Source organism: Microtus ochrogaster, chromosome 19, assembly GCF_000317375.1.
Source record: "Microtus ochrogaster isolate Prairie Vole_2 chromosome 19, MicOch1.0, whole genome shotgun sequence".
NCBI classification, from domain to species: Eukaryota; Metazoa; Chordata; class Mammalia; order Rodentia; family Cricetidae; genus Microtus; species Microtus ochrogaster.
Genome location: NC_022021.1, coordinates 56,695,475 through 56,714,246, shown reverse-complemented (window position 1 = coordinate 56,714,246; position 18,772 = coordinate 56,695,475). Strand labels below are relative to the sequence as shown.

The 18,772-nt window shown below is 43.7% G+C and overlaps 1 protein-coding gene across 1 annotated transcript; it reads right to left on the bottom strand.

Moving 5' to 3' along the window:
- Positions 1–10,284: 10,284 nt before the first annotated feature.
- Plk2 (polo like kinase 2) lies at positions 10,285–16,037 on the bottom strand. The gene is made up of 14 exons (XM_005356788.2): positions 15,643–16,037; positions 14,982–15,089; positions 14,713–14,829; positions 14,389–14,518; positions 14,106–14,193; positions 13,597–13,692; positions 13,296–13,494; positions 13,061–13,208; positions 12,643–12,740; positions 12,257–12,386; positions 11,799–12,039; positions 11,555–11,684; positions 11,198–11,308; positions 10,285–11,067 (listed from the first exon to the last, which is right to left on the bottom strand). Exons 1-14 carry the CDS (start codon positions 15,901–15,903, stop codon positions 10,876–10,878), a joined length of 2,049 nt encoding a protein of 682 aa, XP_005356845.1. The 5' UTR covers positions 15,904–16,037; the 3' UTR covers positions 10,285–10,875.
- Between the last annotated feature and the right edge of the window lie 2,735 nt (positions 16,038–18,772).

Here is an 18,772-nt window from a genome sequence, read left to right as displayed (position 1 = left end):
TTTGCATTGACAACACTGATTATAATCATATCCCACTCTGGTAAAACACTTCTACATTTTGCATTTCCCCAAAATATTACAAGAGCTAGACACAGGCTCGTGTATGCAATCCCAGCATCCAGGCTATGGTCACTCAGGAACGACTACAATGAGTTCATGGACCATCTGTGCCATAGAGCGAGTTCTAGGCCATTTTCAGAGACAGGGAAATCCTGTCTCAGAAAAAGAAAAGAGAAAACAAAAGAAAAATACCATCTATTGTGACATAGGATCCTCAAAATAGCCCCATGTAGGGTTAAGTCATTGTCTTCATTTGTAAATGAGGAGTAACACAGACTCAGAAGAGGACCTGGTCTAAGTCATGACAGCTCATGAGGAACAAAGGCAAATCTAGGACTACGTCCCCAGCTGTCTGGCCATAGCCCTTTCTGCTGCTTCAGCTGTAACTGTGTTTCTACAAAGAATGAACACTTGAGTCGGAAGATTTCATCCTCAAATCTTACTTGTCTCAATGAATTAGCCTTGATGCCCCTTCCAACAGTTTCAGAGGGAAGGGAACAGAAATGAATCTATTTTGTTTATGCTCTTCAGGTTAAGCAATCACTCATCAATGAGCAAACCGTTCGATTGAGTCATGATCATGTGGCGGGCAGCACCTGCCCTCCACCACCAAAACCAAAGCCAATGAACTAACATTTCTGAAGTGTTGTGAAAGGGCCCTTCTAAGGAATATGAGAGTTATGTTATATGATTTTAAATATGATATTTTCTCTGAAATTAAAAGTTTCATCAAGGATGCTTGCCACAGGGTGCTAACTATAAATATTATATAAATATTACTGTCTTTTTTTTTATTCCACTCTAAGGACCAAGAGAGTAAATGGACTTTTCCAGCTAACAGCTTGGGACTGCAGATCCCCCCCACACACACTTTTTTAATCTCTATACCTTAGATTTTATTTTAGGATACAAACATAGCTATATTGGTCCATTTAGGTAACAGTTTGTTCTTCAGACACTAGCTCATAAAAAAAGCACCAAATGATGAAGCAGGCTTTGCTCTGATACCAACAGTATGACTTCACTACATAACATGACAGTGGCATAGAAGCATTGCTGGGCCTGGGGACTGTCAATCCCAGTGACAGTCTTTATTAGTCAGGTTGGCAGGCCTCCCACTCAGGGGAACTCTGGAGTATGAAATCTCTCAGAAAGAGCCTAAGGTACAGCAGCCAGACAGCTGAAGTCTTCCAAACAGATGAGTCTACTTAAACAAGCCCGTTAGTGCGGACGAAACATATTAAGCCACGGGGACAGCTATGACTTGTAGATTTTGAGATGGTGTGCTAATTCTTGAGAGGAAATTTTAAGATAAGAAGTGCAAACTTTCATACTGGATTGAACTGTCAAGAGCAGCTGAACCAACAAAACGTTTTCTTCACAGGCACCCTTGGTAGGGACTTTGACCTTGAAATGATAGAGAAGCACATTTCTAACAGAACCCAAAATTCTCAAATACCCTTTCTTGTGGGTGATTGTACACATCGCTGACTATTCTGTGGAAAGTGTATTTTTCTAAAGCTAATTAGAATCATTTATGTTTTCTATCTTCATAGCAAGCAAATGAGTCAATATCCTGACTGGCAAAGGTGTTCAAAGAAATCGTATTTGCCCTATAAACACCTGCCAAAGTGTTTTCCGTATGCCTAACTGCTGGTGTTGAATTAAAAGAGGGACCAGGAAAGGAAGAAAACCGTACCTTTAAGTATTTTGTCTGCTTCGTCAAACATGAAATCCTGGCTCAGGAGTGTAAAGGACGCCCATGTCTCCGCCTAACGCCCACCCTATGCTTGGCTCCCTCCATCACTCACACACTCTTTCTGTTGCTTTTCTTTCCTGAAGGTGAGTCCAAGTCTTCCCTAAACTTTCCAGGAGTCTTTCCTTTAGCCCATCTTTTACCTATTTCAGACAAGCACATACATGACGTTTTAGAATCAACCACGATTTCAATGGAGCCAGTAGACAAGAACATAGCCGTGGATTCAGATTCCCTCCACTCCGCAGCCTGCCAGTTGCTTCCTGTCAAAAGGAGCTTGCATCCGCACATGTGTGGTGTGCTTTTCACCTAGCATTGGGGCAGCAGTGCTGCTCAAAGAATTCCCACGCAGCCAATGCTGCTGAAAGTAAGACAATGCTTTTCAATTCTTTACTGAAAAAACTTTTTAGTCCCTGAAATAATGATATTGTGGGGGTGGGGGAGACACACACACACACACACACACAGAGAGAGAGAGAGAGAGAGAGAGAGAGAGAGAGAGAGAGAGAGAGAGGGACAGGAGGCTGGCTGAATTTGTACATCAGTCATATGAGTGTGGGTGCCTGCAGAGGCCAGGAGATGGCTTTGCGTTCTTTGGAACTGAGTTATGGATAGTTGTGAGCCATTAGAGTTGGATGCTAGGAACTGAACTTGGATCCTTTGGAAGATCAGCAAGTGCCTTTAAACATTGGGACATCTCCTAGCCCAGAAGTAATATGAAAAAAAAAGTTAACTTAGTCATTTGATGCTGAGCTATTTTATACCATGAAAATAAGAACTCATATTTACTTTCTTCAAAGAATTTGGACACTATGGTGCAACCTATAGTATGTTATTTTGTATGTGATAGAATTTTGGGTGTTCAATGAAAAAGCTGGTATAACCAAAAGGTTTTGAAAACTGGTCCTTTTGACTTAACTGTTGGAAAACTTCAAGAGCATGCAACAAAGGTCTTGTTTTTCATCGTTGTAACTCATGTTTTTCTTTTCATCAACAAAATAAAATGGAACTTCAAGAAACAAAACATTGCTGTGATAGAGCAAGTGCTCAGGGAAAGGCCCCTTGGATCTGAGAAGCCCTCGTGGCAAATGTTTAAACTTGTTATCTGCTAAATTATGCTAACCACTCAGATGTGCCAGCTGCTGCGGACTCACACAAGGCAGTTAATACTTATAACTTTTAGCTAGGCTCATAAAATATATCAATCCAATGCAACTCTAAAGGAATCGCTAAATCACGGTGTGTCCAAGGAGAAACCCTTTTGATGTTTCTAGGAACTCAGACTAAGACCATTTTATCACTTCCCTTTCTAGGTAAACAATTACGACACCCTGGTTGGTATGTTTAGTTAGCAACGATATTTCAACTAATGTGGTCAAAAGAAACTCCTGTGGCTAAATTTAAATGCTTATCTCCATGTGAGTTTCACCCCCGCCCCCACAGTATAGATGTCAATCACATTTAAGTCAAGGGGTTCTATTATTCTCTGAGGATATTTCTAATTCATCTAATTCTCCATTTCGTCTCAAATTATTTTCCCAGTTATGTCTGCCTAAACTGAAGGGGATCATTTTTGAGGAGAGCAGTTTGTTATTTCCATCTGCTCTCTTTGCAACTAAGATGAAGTAATATTTCTGTTTAATACAATTCTGTACCAACAAACCAAAATGACAAGTAATTGATCATGGGTTGAGTCTTCAAAAGGTTAGGAGTTTGTGAAATGGTATCCTTCTCAAATGCATGTCTTTCATCCCCATTTACCGTATTGTCTATGACTGTCAATCATTTTTGCTGTAATATAGCTATAATTATCTTAAACACATAAAGTACAGTGTGACACGGTGTGTCCTAAGATGTAAGTTTGTGTATGCTGAATCCACTCTTTCTTACCGTGCTTGATGAACCATAAAGCAATGTCATAGATACTTACCATATGAAAAACAATATTAGACTTCTCTGCCCAAAAACTGAGACTAAAGATCTAGTAACATGTAGAGCAGTTCATATGGGATGCATCTTGGCTATGTTAAAAATCAAAGGGCTGATGATGTTTCTAAGGATTCGGAAGATACATACACACACACGTAGACTCTTTAGAAACCTGTATATGCGTGTGCATGTATGTATATAATCTTCTATGCATGACTTAAGTGGAACAGATGTTTTTTCCAGGTAAACTGGGATGTACAGTCACCCTCTACATACAGGCATTATATTTTCTGCAGCATCCCTGCTGTTCAATATTGGTGAATAAGAACTGGAGTATTTCATCAATAACCAGCCTCACATACCCCAAAGCACACAATGGTCCCTGAAGTAAAGGTGTACTTTACAGTATACCTTTGATATGTGTGCATTCATTTGGACATTTTCCACTAAACTATTTGTTTCTAAATATAAAATTCCTTTCTTCAAAATTCCCATAAAAGATCCACTGAACCTGGCCTTTCTGTAAGAGTTTTAAAGTTTTGACTGGAAAACTCACTCTGGTCACTGCTGACCCACTTGGCTAAGATCCGGACTGGAAACCCGGCTCTCACGGAGTCAGTGTGAGCTGTGCTATGCTGTGCTCTGCAGGCTCTGCTCAGGACTTGGTTTGTGGAGGAGGCGGCCTTACAGTCCCACACCTGAGCTGTTCAGCAGAAAGGGCTGCCAAGAAAATCTCTTCAGATCCCCGAGCGCCATTTGCACTTACCAATGTTTATATGGAAAAAATAATTTTTAAAGTATTCTAGTCTGTCATTATTTAAAAAGATAAAAGTTGTAACTATAGAAATGATCCCTGAAAGTTATAGTCTTTAAGATGGAAGTATGTAAAAGCCAACTGGGCCATGTTTCAGGGAAATGAGCTTGGAAGACCAGGCTCACATACCACTGCCCCTGTAGAAGAGAGGCCATTATTAAGTTTGATCCATACAAGAGCTTATCTATCCATTTCATCAGAACCGATCAGTAAAGTTTCAGAAATTATGCATTCAATTGCTAAACACAGTCATTACTGAAAAAACTCAAATATAAAACTAAAAGGGAATACATACTAAAAGGGAAAACACATCGTTCCCTTGTTTGCTACATTTTACTATCAACGCTTAAGAGTTATTGCTGTCTTTTTGATCTGTGTTTAGGATTACAATGGCGTGTTCCTGCTCATGCCCTCCCATCTCCATGCTTAGTGACGTCACCCTGGAGTCCTAGAGTCAGAGCCAGCAAAGGCACCAAACCGATCTCCTCTCTACTTCACAGGGCCCTGGAGCTCACACATTCACCAGGCCGCAGGAGCTCTGTCCTTATCTAGTGATCTGACTAGCCCTCCCAGCTGCTGCACCATTTGCCTGGACTTTGCCTTTCTCTTCAGCTCTTGAAATATTTAAACACCCTCCTCATTCCAAAGTTCTCAAAAATGCACATAATCCTGGTTTCGAGTCTTTTTGTTAGTGGGATCGTGCACATCATAAACAAGTTGATATCCTAGTGGGCCTCTTACAGCATGTTGGATGTTATGATCTCAACCTTAAAGGTCGTTCTGCTGCTATTAATCCACAGGAGTACAAAAGAAAGGTGCTGTGTATTTTGTTTCATTTAAGCCTGTGCCCTGTTATAACACCAAATTGTTATAGGCCTAGCTGGGAAGGGAACAATGTTCTTACTTGCATGATTAGCTTAAAATATCTAGTTATTCAGTATTTCATGGCAGAGATAACTCAGTAATTTTTCCATTTTCTCTTGTACCTCAATAATTCAAGTCAATTTTTGCTTTGTACATCAAGGTGTTATCAAGTTTATCCCAGAGGCAAAATTCATATATCCTATTGTGAGCTGAATTCTGAATATTGATGAACCATGATACTATAGTCCAAAGCTTCATATGGAAGTTCTAATTTGAGTTCACGAAAACAATTAAGTTGTGTTGATTTAAGGAAATTTATTCCATTATAAAAGTTAACAAGGCACAAACAAATATTAGACTGAAACATGAGTCCAGGTTTATAAAAATTAGCGTATCTTCCAAAAAGAGGAACAGCAAGGTGGACCCTGCAGACTTACATTTTTAGAAGAGTTTGTTACAAGCTTTAAAACTGTATTCACCATCCTATATATGGGATCGCCATAAAAATAACAATAACTGATTTCTCTGGGTACCTCATAGACATGCATCCATTTATATTTAGTTACACATTTTCACTAGGTTAATGATATCTCTATAATATAAAAATGATCTGATATTGGAAGTCACACAGTCGTAAAGTAAAAATAAATACAGTCTTAATGTTCCTACCCTATTTTGTTCTCCTATTAAATTTTTCACTGCCTGTCATCCTGTTGCCTAGTAACAAACTACTATAGTTATTTTTTTCCTTTTCTTTATTGAAAATAGTTTTTTAATATAATTCTGATTATGGTATTCCCTCCCTCTACTCATGTCTGTTCCTCCTCACCTCACATCTCATGCTGCTCCATACCCTTTGTCTCTTCTTAGAAACCAAACAGGCATCTAAGTAATAATACAATAAAATAAATCAAAACACAAGCAAATTGGAATATAACAAAACAACCAAACAAGAAAGAGCCAAGGAAAACTCAAGAAACCCATACCAGAGACACACACCTTCACACACTCTGGAATCCCATAAAAACCTTCTAGGCGCCATACTGTGTATGCAAAGAATTCCTTACAGGTTGGGGAAAATAAAACAAAACAAAACACTAACATTATGCCTCAACATTATGAGACAAAGACCCTACAAAGATGTTTGTTGTTTGTTGCCCATCTATTCCTGGGCGTGGGGCCTACCCTGAAGAATGGTTGATTTCCTCAGTGAGACTCTTTTGGAGCAAGCTAACTGCATCTGCTAGTGGCTGTCAAGAGAGCTTCTGAGGCAGGGATGAGAGTGTGTGTCCACTTCTTTCAGCTCTAGGATCCCATCTGACGCAGATGTGAGCAGGCCCTGTGCGTGATGCCACAGCTCCGGACAGCAACGCCATTTTGAGATTTCACAGGAGAGAGAAAGTGAAAATGGCACAAAATGGGAAGAGAACAATTAAGGAAGAAAGGAAAACGGTCACGCGTTGCCTGCTGAGTCTCACATGCATTCCTTGCTGGACCGGCCTTTATTCTGGAGTGTAAGAATCACTCAGGTTGCTCCTCTCCTGGCTTCCTCTCAAATGGTCACTTGGCAACTGGAGAGCAAGAGGGGGGAGGGGAGAACTTCCAGAACATTTCATTGCCTTTATTTCCCACCCAAATATATAATGAGGCCCTTCACAGCAATATCTACATTGATCTCTTCTGTGATTTTAAAATCTTGGTAGGCAATGGCAACGTGGTTCTAGTGTTTTCCAGGAGACCATGGTTATGAACAAACCTAGTTTTCTCTGGATCCCTCTAGCTGTTGGGGGTAGTAATGGCTTCCGGTTGCCTCCCTAACTCCTGGCACATGCTGGAGCTGTCCCATTAGCCAGGGCTCTCCATTAGACTTGTTCGGCTGAAGCATTGTACAGTTATTTTTGCTGTGCTAACTGAAGCAGGAAGAGGAAGACTGGATAGACAAGAAACAGGCATGAGTCATCTGCTTTACATCCGAGGTAATCAGGATTCCTGCCATTGCAGGTATGGAAAACAGCACAAAATGAGTAGGAATATGTATCAAGCCCTTTTAGTGTTACAAGTGGCTTTCTGAGCCTTGAATGTTGACCAATGAAGAGGCCGATGTTCAGAGATAGCTTTCTAACGAAAATCACAGGTTTCAAAGCCACAAGCAGAGAACTGACTTTTGAGCTTTGCTATTAGAGAATGCTTCCTGCTTAGCAGATACTGAGTATACATTAAGGCATAATTCAGAGAGGGCTGAGGGACTTGAAATATATACATCATAAATGTCAAGTAATGATATCCAAGAGACGGTAATGGCCGTACCAAGCTTTAGTGGAAAGTAGTCCTTACCATTGGGAAAGCTAACTGGTCTTATTACTTAAGTGTTTGCTCTTAGCTGTGCCCATCTATGACTTACAATTGTTAGTGGAGAAACAGTCTCTGGAACAAGTGTGCTCACAAAAGACGCATGCTATTTTGGGGTTATTTGGTGGAATTTGGAATCTTTGTGTCCGTGACAGTTATTTGGTATTTTTTGTTCTTCTTCCTTCATGGCAATGACTTCTCATCACTCTTGTGTTTTATGGAGATGCCCACTGCATTTTTAAAACACAAATGTTAGGTTGGTGGACCATAAGAAGCAACCCTCATGTGTTTCCATTCCCAGAGTATTAGCCTACACCTCGTCACTCCCAAATCACTCTCGAGAAACAGACACTTTTATCCAAGTACTTTCTGGACCACATCCGTATCTTCTTAGGAATCTGATTTACAATCTTTAACTCCCTATCTCTCAGCATCAGACTGTCACTGTCAGGACCCTTTCCATTTCTGCCAATCCTGGCACAGTAAGTCACCTCCCCCACTTGCCCAAGGGGAAACCTTAAGCTCTTGCTTCCTTATGCTAAGTCTCCAGTCCCTTCTCACCCTGATCACAATATTCATTTCTTCACTGTTTGGGCTCCTGCTCTTTATTTTGTTCTTTGCCTATTCCCTTCTATGCTGCCAGGATGAATGTTGTAGATCTAATATACATTACTCTCCTGCTTGAAATTGCAGCCAGCCAGGCCTGGTGACAAACGCTTGTAATTCCAGCATTTGTGAGGCTGAGGCAGGAGCATCCACTATAAGTTCCAGGGCTGGATAGATTTCATATTGGGTTCTAAGCCAGTTTGAGCTAGCACCTAAAAAATAAACAAAGAAAGTAAAACCAAAACAGAGCTAAAAGTCTCCCAGTCAGTCCATACACAGCTTCCATGATGCAGCCTCAATGTTTGCATGCAGGGTATATTATCTGTCTCTTCAAAGCTCCTCATGCCATGGTTCATATGCACACTTCTGCTGATGGCTCTCTCCGTCTTGGGCTACGTATAGGTTCATTTCCCTTACTTAGAGCTATTTAGCACCTTAGACTTCCTGAAGTATCTTATGAACTCTCCGTAAGACTTTTCCTTCTCTCGAGTCTGCTTCTGAGTCCCCCCCCCCCCCCCCCCCCCCCCAGCCATACTCAGAGCTCTTCCCTATGATTCCTGTCCTGGGTCATCACAAGACGCAGTGCCCACCTTCAGCGTACTATCACGGCACTGATCAGATTGAGGTGGATGCTCAGTTTCTGCCATTCAGAGACTTCCTGCAGGGCAAGAAGACACCTAGGGTCCATGCACTCGAGTCCAGGCCCTGCACCTTGTCACACAGCAGATGCTCAATAAATGCAAGAATGAAGAAGTCTGCCCTAAAAACCTGAGAGGAACACATGGTGTTCTACTGACAAATTCTTTAGTAGAACATTTTTCTTTTACTAGTTTAACACTATTGCTTGTTCTCTGCTCCTGAAATTAGATTCAACATGTACACATCTGTTATTTAGTTTTGTCTGGCCAGCTCTCTAAGTCATTAACCAAAAAATTAGGTTTTGATACATAGAAAACTCAAGGCAGGAAAAGGCTATTGAGGACTCATGAGATACCCATAGCAAGTCCCCAATCTTTGGCTTTCAGTGGTGAAGCATATGAGGTGCAGAATCTACTTCAGATAAACATAAATATCTAATGACAATCTACTTCTATACCCCCCATATAGAATCACAAAGTGAACACCCCCCCCCCAAAAAAAAGTGGTTTTCTTTCCCAGGATAGAGTCTTCCTTGTAGCATGACTCCAGTTGAACAACAAAATGTCTGAGCATCATATGTGGGTCATTGTATGTTGAGAGTAACGGGATAAACAGATTCTTTCTGTAGCTTTTACTGAAAGAAAAACCTTATCCGATTTGCCTCTTTGATAAGCTAGTAGGCTAAAAGATGGACCCAAGCCATAGCTTGGTTCACAGGTGTCTTCTCAGCCCCCATGCACCAGAAGAAAATCGTGACTTATTAACAAAACATTTCCGACTCCTGGCTTATGAACCAGTACTGCCAGCGGCACTGGAAGTGTTTAGGCAAGTTAAGGCTGAGTAATACATTTAAGTGGCACATGCATTATAATGCATAGTTCTGTCCATATTAAGGTAAACCCCCTGAACCTGCTCACTTAGTAATGAGAGGTCTGTTTGCACAGGATCACTCTTCTTTTTGGTTCTAAGTTAAATGATTTTTGAGGTGTTACTTTAGAGAAAAAGTGGTTTGGGATTTAGCAGGAGGAAGGAGGGTGCCGGGAGGGGGGGTTGTAAAAAGTGATAGCCCTGTCATACTCTCTTCAAGTTGGGGCCTCGCAGAAAGTCCATAGTTGGAACTATGATTATAAAGAGTGCTTTTCTAGAAGGTGTCACTAGGAACTATGAAGACCTTCCTAGTTTGTGATGTGTGTTGGCATGTCAGGAACCATGCTCAAAGGCTGCACTGGTGCAGTGTCGCGCAGCAGAAAGGAGAGGAGATCACAACTTCTCTTTTCATACTCTTTATTGCCAAGAGTTCAAAATGGTCAACATAAAAAAAAGAACATCTTCATAATAAATACTGCTCTTGGGGCTGTAATAAATAAAATGTTTATTAACAAGGAATGCACTTTTCCAGCCACAAGTGTATTCAAAAATAACCAAAAAAAATTATATATGGCCATAGTTCACAGTTAAGCAGCCAAAAGCGGCTCTGATTGTAGCCTTTAAACAACAAGGGAGCACCCTCCCTTCTCCCTCCCCTTCAGGAAGTATATTCACAGTTCCAAGTCCTCTGGCTGAAAGTACTCTCCACACAGAGAACTTAAGAGTCAATGCATCTTTCTGCAAAATTGTCCGATTAAACCTTTTAGCGACAGGTACTTCAGGAAAACTGCCTTCTCCTCCACCCTCCGATTGTCCACAGTCAACTGTACACCTTACGCCGGCCTGGTTCCAGCAGTCCAGCAGGCCACTGAGGATCTGTCGTTGTACCACCCCCTGTCCATCTTTGCTGACGTGCTCTATGTCCTGCCGCTGGCTTCCCTGTTGAACTCACAGTGGAAAGGAGTCCCATAGGGTCCACTCGAAAAGGTTTTCAGTTACACCTCTGTAAGAGCATGTTCAGGGCGTATTCCATCCGATGTTTTAGTTCTAACGAACAGCCAGACATCAACAGCGTCGTCAGTCTGAAGGTTGTAGATATCCTGTCCTCATTGATGTACGTGAGCAGGTATTCTTCATTTTGGTTACAGATGATTATTTTTGTATGATCATGGTAGAAATTCACCTTTAAAAAAATAAACACGGACATTAGGACTTGCTAAATACTCAAGAAGTAATAAAAGTTCTGACAAAAATTAAATCGGCTAGGTAGACCTAGGTTTTAGGACATGCGCCTCCACAAAAGGCTCAGTTACCTGAAATGTGCCATCATTGAATAGCATCATTAAGGCTTTATCAGACTTTAACCACTGAAGGAGGTAGAGCCGCGGTCTTCGAATATCAGTAACACTAGGGAGATCGCCACCCTGGAAGAAGTCAGAAGAAGATAGTTAGTGCCTGTGAAACTGTACCATGTGGGCATCACATGGTGCCTCTCAAACTCTGAAGCCTCGGAGTGGCCTCCAGATTCCTGGCTCTGCCCCACAGAGACCCTGATTCACTGCATCTAAGATAAGACATGAGAATCTGAACTAAACACACTTCAAAGTGATGCAGATGCTACCAACTCTAGGCTGTGTCCAGTATCTTGTCTCTAAAGCCGCGGTACTTACATCCATGAGGTTCTCCTCCATGTAGTGAGAGAAGTATTTCAGCACCGTCACTTGACTAATGAATTGTTCGGGGGCATCTGTTGCTGGGAAAACAGAACACTGGCCAAGTTCTGCGTAATAGTGGACCGTTCTAAAAATCGGGGAAGGATAGAAGAGAAAAATGAGAAGCAATTAATCACCGTTTCCAGATTTCATTAGCGCGATAGCAGAGACGTGTCAGACTGCATTAATCAGACGTGCTTACTTTTTGTCTGGAAGGAGGCTCATGTGGGCACCATTGTTGAAAAGGACTCCAACAGTGTGGTCCGAGAGCTGGTACCCGAAGCCGTATTTGTTGGAGTAATCGACCCATTTGGTGACCCACTGAAAGGAAGCGCTCAGCTGCTCTTTGGGGATACAGTCTGCTTCTGGCATATTTTCTAGACATCCCCGAAGGACTCTTGCCACTGTGTCTGCAACACTTCCCATGGTGCTGTCTTCAAGGCCTGGGAAGTCACAGAGACAGAAATGACGGCATTGTTTACACCAAAACCACAGGTCCTGGTGTTTCCCTACACTAATTCGAAAGACACAGAAATCAAGGTTGCTCAGTGTCTTTTCTCCAATTCTATAATTTTGTTTCTGTGTTAAATTAGATTATTAAATTGTATGGTTACTTAGCATACAGGACTAGTCTTAGGATTTCTGGTTTCAACTGCTTACATTCACTGCTGCTGCTGCAGCTGCCAAGCGTCCCTCTGACTATCATCCGGATCGCATCCCCAATCTGCTGCTTGTTTTCCACTGCGGAGGTTCCGGATCTGGCAACTGTAGTGGTAGGCGGCTGCAGCTCCTTCAAAGGACAAGAAGAACCATACGATGAGTCAAGGAACTAAGTCTATTTATATTTGAAACTTCAGGTTACAATGAGATTATGCTAATTACTGGAAAAGCTTATCCGAAAGCAAGGGCCCATAAGCCCAGAGCAAAGCTACTGCAGTCTCGAGACTGGCAGCATGGCTTCAGCCCTAATCATCATCAAAATGCTGATGGCCCAAGAATGGAAATGACCTAAAATGTCTACCTGCTTGTGTTCTTCCCCAACATACCTCATCCGTTCTGTGTTTGCTGGGTTGCTGGGTTATCGAAGTCTTTTTCAAATCATGCCTAAGCTTGTAAATATCTTCGTCTTCTTTGGACACTTTATCTGTAAATCGAGGAAAAGAATGGTACATGTTAATCTACCCCAGTGAGGATGGAACAGAGCTAGCTCTGTGTCTTCTGGGCATCCACAGCAAAACCAGCTTTTCATCATTGCCATCACCGGCAGTTACACACGCAGCACACTTCAGTGTTCAGCAAACAAAAGCTGTCAGTCCTAGGTGCGTGTTTATTACGCTGCTAGTGTCAAAGTCAGCGAGATACAAATGTACAGGTGAAATTAAGCCAGTAGTAAAGGCTCAGCCCGGTCATCAAATTCAAGGGTAATCATGGGTACAGGAAGGGAAGAGGAGTCTTAACACTTACTGTGTGTGTCGTTATATCTTGCTTTGTCTTTCTTGCCACCAAAAAGAGCAGCAGCAGCTTTCTTAAAGAAATTCTTGGCCGGGCTGGATAAGTGGAAGTCTGGAACTGTATGGCAGCAGCTAGAAGAAAGCCTGTCCGGAGTGAAGCCCTGTGGAATCAGAAGAGAACTTCAGAAACCTCTTCAACAATCAGGGCAATGGCAGGCCATTTCAAAGAGGTCAGAGAGGGCACTGACCTGCAGGAAGAAGTCATGCCGAATGATGTCATCCAAACTGGGGCGGTCCTCTGGGTTTTTGGATAGCATGCTAGCTATTAAGTGCTTAGCTGGGGCCAGTAATGAAGACGGCATCGTATACCTCGCTTCCCTTATGCACCTGTACGTTTCCTTCAGGTTTGTGGTTTCGAATGGCGGCCTTCCTAGCAGCATCGTGTACCTGGGTACGCAGAAACACATCTTCAGGAACGGTCTAAAAGGAACTTTCTGAGCCTTATGACCGGGTCAAATTCGCTTTTTAGGCACTCTGCCATTTACTTACATCACACAGCCTAAGGCCCAGATGTCTGATTCACAACCATGTCCTTGTTTGTTGAGGACTTCAGGAGAGAGATAATTGGGGGTACCACATATTGTTCTGAAAAGACAGAAGATAGCAAGATCTCATTAGGAACCACTGCATTCATTAAACTTATTTCTCTGGGGGTGACTCAATGGAAAATAAAACCTTGAAGTTTTATGCTGTGTTTTGATTTGATCACGTTTCCTTTGATAAGTTTTCAATGAGTGTACAATTTTGGTCAGCTCGTAGGACCAAGTGTTTTTAACCAACTGAGACCAGATGGTTTATATATTTCAGGCAAAATAAAACATCTGATCTCAGAATAATCAGTGTCGAGGTGTAAGTCACCCGCGTTCGCAGTGGACATTTGTTTAAGCAACACAACCATGGTTTACAGGTTTTAGTGTGAACTTTCTATCAAGTAACAAATCAGAGGTAATAAAGGTGTATTTGGTCTCCACGAAACCCAGGAAAGACATGACTCTTACCTCCTTCTGTGTTCCAATGGTTCCAGTCTGGCTGCCAAACCAAAGTCGCCAACCTTCAGTTCCATGGCTTCGTTAATAAAAAAGTTCCCTAGGAGACAGAAAAAAAAATGAATTGTGAACTCCCTTGGAATGGAGCTCTTTGGAGGCCAGCATCCTCCACTAAAGTGTTACCCATTCAAAAGACTGGATCCCAATTAAGAACACTCAGGGAGGATGGGAAAACTGACATCTCTCTAACACCCGCCCCCCTCAGCTTTCCCAGCTTCTGCAGTGGAGGGCTTACCTAGTTTGAGATCTCTGTGCAGGATTTCTTGCTCGTGAAGGTACTTGAGTCCCGACACAATCTGCCTGAGGTAGTATCGGACTTCTGGCTCTGTCAACACCTTTCTTGCTTTCAAGATGTGAGCCATGGACTAGGAAGAGAAGGGGGAAAAAGAGAATTTGTCAAACTGTCAGCCAAATCAGGTTTCCCTTTGCCCAGACTAGTGGTGCCGGTTGACACAGTGGGAGAATGAACTGTCCCGGCTAAAACCCCAGCTAAAATGTGTTCCAAACACCACATCAGCTTTCTGTTGGAGAGTGCACTGACCCGGGAGTTAGCCCTTACCCGTCGGCTGCAGTATTCCAAGAGAATGTAAATATTTTCTTTGTCTTCAAAGTAGTGGTAAAACTGCACTACATGCTTATGATGCAGGATTCTGTGAAGCTCGATTTCTTTGTCAATCTAAGAAAAGAAAAAGAAATAGCAAAATAAGGCTTATGAGCCTCCCATCGTCTCTGGAAAGGCGGGGCTTACACATGCAGGAGACATTTTTCTAACAGGGAAGGGCCATCCCTGCACACAAAGAAAATACTTCGCTCAACAGTCATACACACCTTTTCCCTTTGATGAGGTTTAGCTACTCTGCTGTGAGGAATAATTTTTGCAGCGTAGACTTTGTTGTTTGTCAGATCTGTCATTTCGTAACACTTTGCAAAGCCACCCTGAGAGGAAACAAAGCCGAGATGGATTTGAGCCGAAGAAAATGGAGGGCCAACGTTTAAAATAAATGAATACATAAATGGAAAGAAAAAGCAAAAATTAGGAACAGAGAGGGGTGGGCAGAGGGGTGCATTTTGGTTTGTAAAATGGTCCCTTCGGGAAGGGAAATACATTCCTGGAAACCTGGCCAGTTACTAGTCTCCCTTTTACAAAGAAGAGCTCTACGGAGAGGGGAGTGGAAAATTGTCTCTGAAGAAATTTGACAGTCGAGTTCCCAGGGGATCAGGTGGCTAGAGCTGGGGCTAACTTAGAATGCTCTCAGTCCCTCCTTCGTAGACTTAGGAGCAAAGCCTAGGCTGAGGATGCAAAGCCCGATCCCCAGCGCTGTCGGCGCACAGAAGCCCAGAAGGGCAGATGAGGGACCCACGTCGCGCGGGGGAGCAGACATCTGGGTGAACGAGAAGCGCGAGCTCAGGGTCCCCCTCTGCTCTACTTGCCCTGGCATCCCGCCCTCCCACTCCGCCGCTGGCCGCGGGCCGGCCGGCAGCTCCTCACCTTGCCCAGCACTTTGCCCCGGCAGTAGCGCTTCCCCGTCGTGGGGTCGACAATAATCCGCGAGATCTCGGGTCCCGAGTGAGAGTGGTGATGATGGTGGTGTGGTGCCGCCTGGGTCACCTGGGTCTGGGGCTGCCCGTCTTCAGAGGGCTGCTGAGGTCGCTTCTTCTTCGAGTCCCCGCCGCAAGCTTTGCCCAGCGCCTGCTCGCACATCTTGGTGCCAGCGGCGGGCTGGTAGGTAATAGTCCGCAGGAGTTCCATCGTGGCCCGGCAACCCGATACTGCCTGCTGCCACCTCCGAGGCACGGACACGCGTCCGGGCTAGCTCTGGTTCTCAAGTCCCTGGTCCCTCAGCCGACCGACTATTCTGCTGTCCAGCTCCGCTTGTGCGAGCGAGAGCGAGCCGGGAACCTTTTTATTCCCTCGGCTGGGAGGGGCGGGGTCTCTTGACGTCAAGGAGGACGCCCCGCCCTCCGGCTGTGGAGCTAGAGCCTTGGATAGGTACGAGTTGGCCGCGTGGCTTCGACCCGGCTTGGAGGTGGCAGAGCGCGAAGTGACCCCGGTTCTTTGCACGCCCTGACCTTGGAGGTGGAAAACAGAAACCCAAGGGTGGACGCCCTGTCGGGTCTATGGTTGGGCAAGGATGCTGGGTGATGATCGGGGGAGTCGCAGGGTTGGCACCGCCCCCTCACCGCCCTCCTGACCACCCCGCGATGGGACACCGGTGTCACCCAGGGAGCCACGGAGCGCTTGGGGGCCACCGCCGCCACAGCGGGCTCCTTCGCGCCTGGCTAGAGCTCCGTGGACCCGGCGGCTGAGTGCCTGGGATGCGCGGAACCGGGCACCCGGCTGAGTCAGAGCCGCTGAGGAACGAAGCACACTCCCGGTCGCAGATCGGGGTGACCTGCGGTAGTGTGAAAACATCTGAACCCCTGCCGCCTCTTCCCAGCGCCTAATAAGTGACCCCCTGTCAAAGGTCAGGTCCTTAACCTTGGACCCGGGCCTGAAGCCCAGCGAAGGTTTGGTACGCAGCCAATCTAACCATCGGAAAGCAAGAGCGCTATCCTGTGGGATTTTTCAGAAAAGCGATTTAATGGTTTGAGTGGGCCGTGGTTAGCAACAGTATGGGCTTTGACAGTGATGCTGAAAAGTGTGCCCCGTTGCTAATTATAATTTTACAATTGAAGTCACTTATGACTTCTTGTTCCAAGTGGGTGATTCAAATTGCGTGGATCAAATGGCTCACTAAGAGAAGCGATGTCACTGTCCTAGTATGCACAGAGTCAATACAAGCCCTCCCAGTGGGGTGAAGGGGGGGGGCGAATACAGGCAACTGAGTGGCTGTCAATACGCTCAGAATTTACTGTTCAGTTCTAACAACGCAGAGGCAGACCCATTTTTCTTGTTCCGATGGCTCATGGAGTATTGTTCAGTATTGTTAATGTGCTGTACTAAATCCTACTAGCTATTGAAATGCCTATGTCATCTTAATACGAACCTGAATGGAAAATCCTGCTGTGTTAGGGGAGGGAAAATAATATTTCTTCCTACCTTTCTAAATGATACTTGTGGTTAATCAAGCAGGGCAGATTTACCTCGGAAACAAACGATTATTCAAATACATGTAAGATACACGGCAAAATGGGTGCCCTTAGAGGTGGCTTAGAATTGAGGTTCGAATGCTATTTTAAGCCAGAAAGAGTGTAGAGAACGAGAAGGCATTTAGGAACAGGGGTGAGGATTGTTATTTTCCATTGATAAAAATCGTCATTTTTTTTTTCTGGTACAGGAGACATTCTTAGGAATTGAGATTTCTTTTAATAAATGTCATTTTACTTTCCTTACAAACAAAAGAGCAGTATGCCATTTTCAGGGCTTCTGTGGCTAAGTACTTCTTCACTCGGCTCAAAATTATCCTGACTCAGAGGTATATTTATGGTGACGTATTCTGGTTTCCTGTGGACATATTGAAGTGATGTGGTCTAGTCTACATCTCCCCCCCCCCACAGATGAGGAAACTGAGTCCTAGACAATGTAAGTGCTATTACCAATGAATTTTTCATAGAACCATCAAGTTATGTCAGGTCAACTACATGTCCATCCCTTTGTCTCCGGTAACTTGGTTCATTAGTAGTTATTTTGTATAGGACCCAGTGACACTTAGAATTAGGAACACTAAGTCTAGACCACTATCAAGCATTGGGAACTCGGGTGTCAATCACCAGGTACAGGCATTTACCTCATCCCCTGTTCTAAGAGCAGCGCTCGGAGGAAGTCGCCTCAGCCCTGCAGAGTCTCTGTCCTGTCACTTTCCCTTTCAATGCTTTCCGTCCCTGCAAGCCCAGGCATGTTTTTCACAAGGGACAGTAGACTTTAACCCAGGATTATCCCAGGCTTGAATAAGAGGCGGGGCTGGAAGTGGAATAGCAGAATCACACAACCCCCACACCCCCACCACCTTTGTTCATAAACTTGGTATGACCTTTGCTCTCCAGCCCTGTGCAAAGCAACGGAATGAGCCTGCTGGTTTGGAGGAGAGCGCCCCTCCTTTCCCAGGCTTTGGATTTGGCACTAATCCTTGTGTGTGTTCACCTGTGTGTGCATGTCTTATGATTAAAAGACTGAAGAACCCAATGGATAAGACTTTAGAATTTCAATTTGTAACATACAGTGTTAAATCTTGTTTTTTTTTTTAAATTGAGGATACTTTAGTATTTGGTAGACTGCTGACCATCCCACGTGACATTCAGTTCTGCCTTTCAAAAATTATGCAGGCATTTAATAAAATACCAATGTGAGTGTCAGGGTTCTCCTTGCCAACTGGGCAATACGATTTTCTTTGCACTAGTGCCACCATGTGGACAGAATCAAAACAGTAGTACATACAGCAACAAAATCTGCTTTCCACTAGTGATGCATCTCTAATTCCAAAACATTTCTAGGTAGATCAATGGTCTGAATGTCAATTTTAATGCCAAAATCCCAGTGGGGCTTCTGGTGACAAAAAAAACCTGATAAACTGGTATCAACTTTAAAAAAATCAAAAAGCCAAAATCACCTTTAAATAAGGAGGAGAAAACAACCTTTGCTTTGCAGCCTTAGGATGAACTTTGTAGCAAGAAAACTAAGT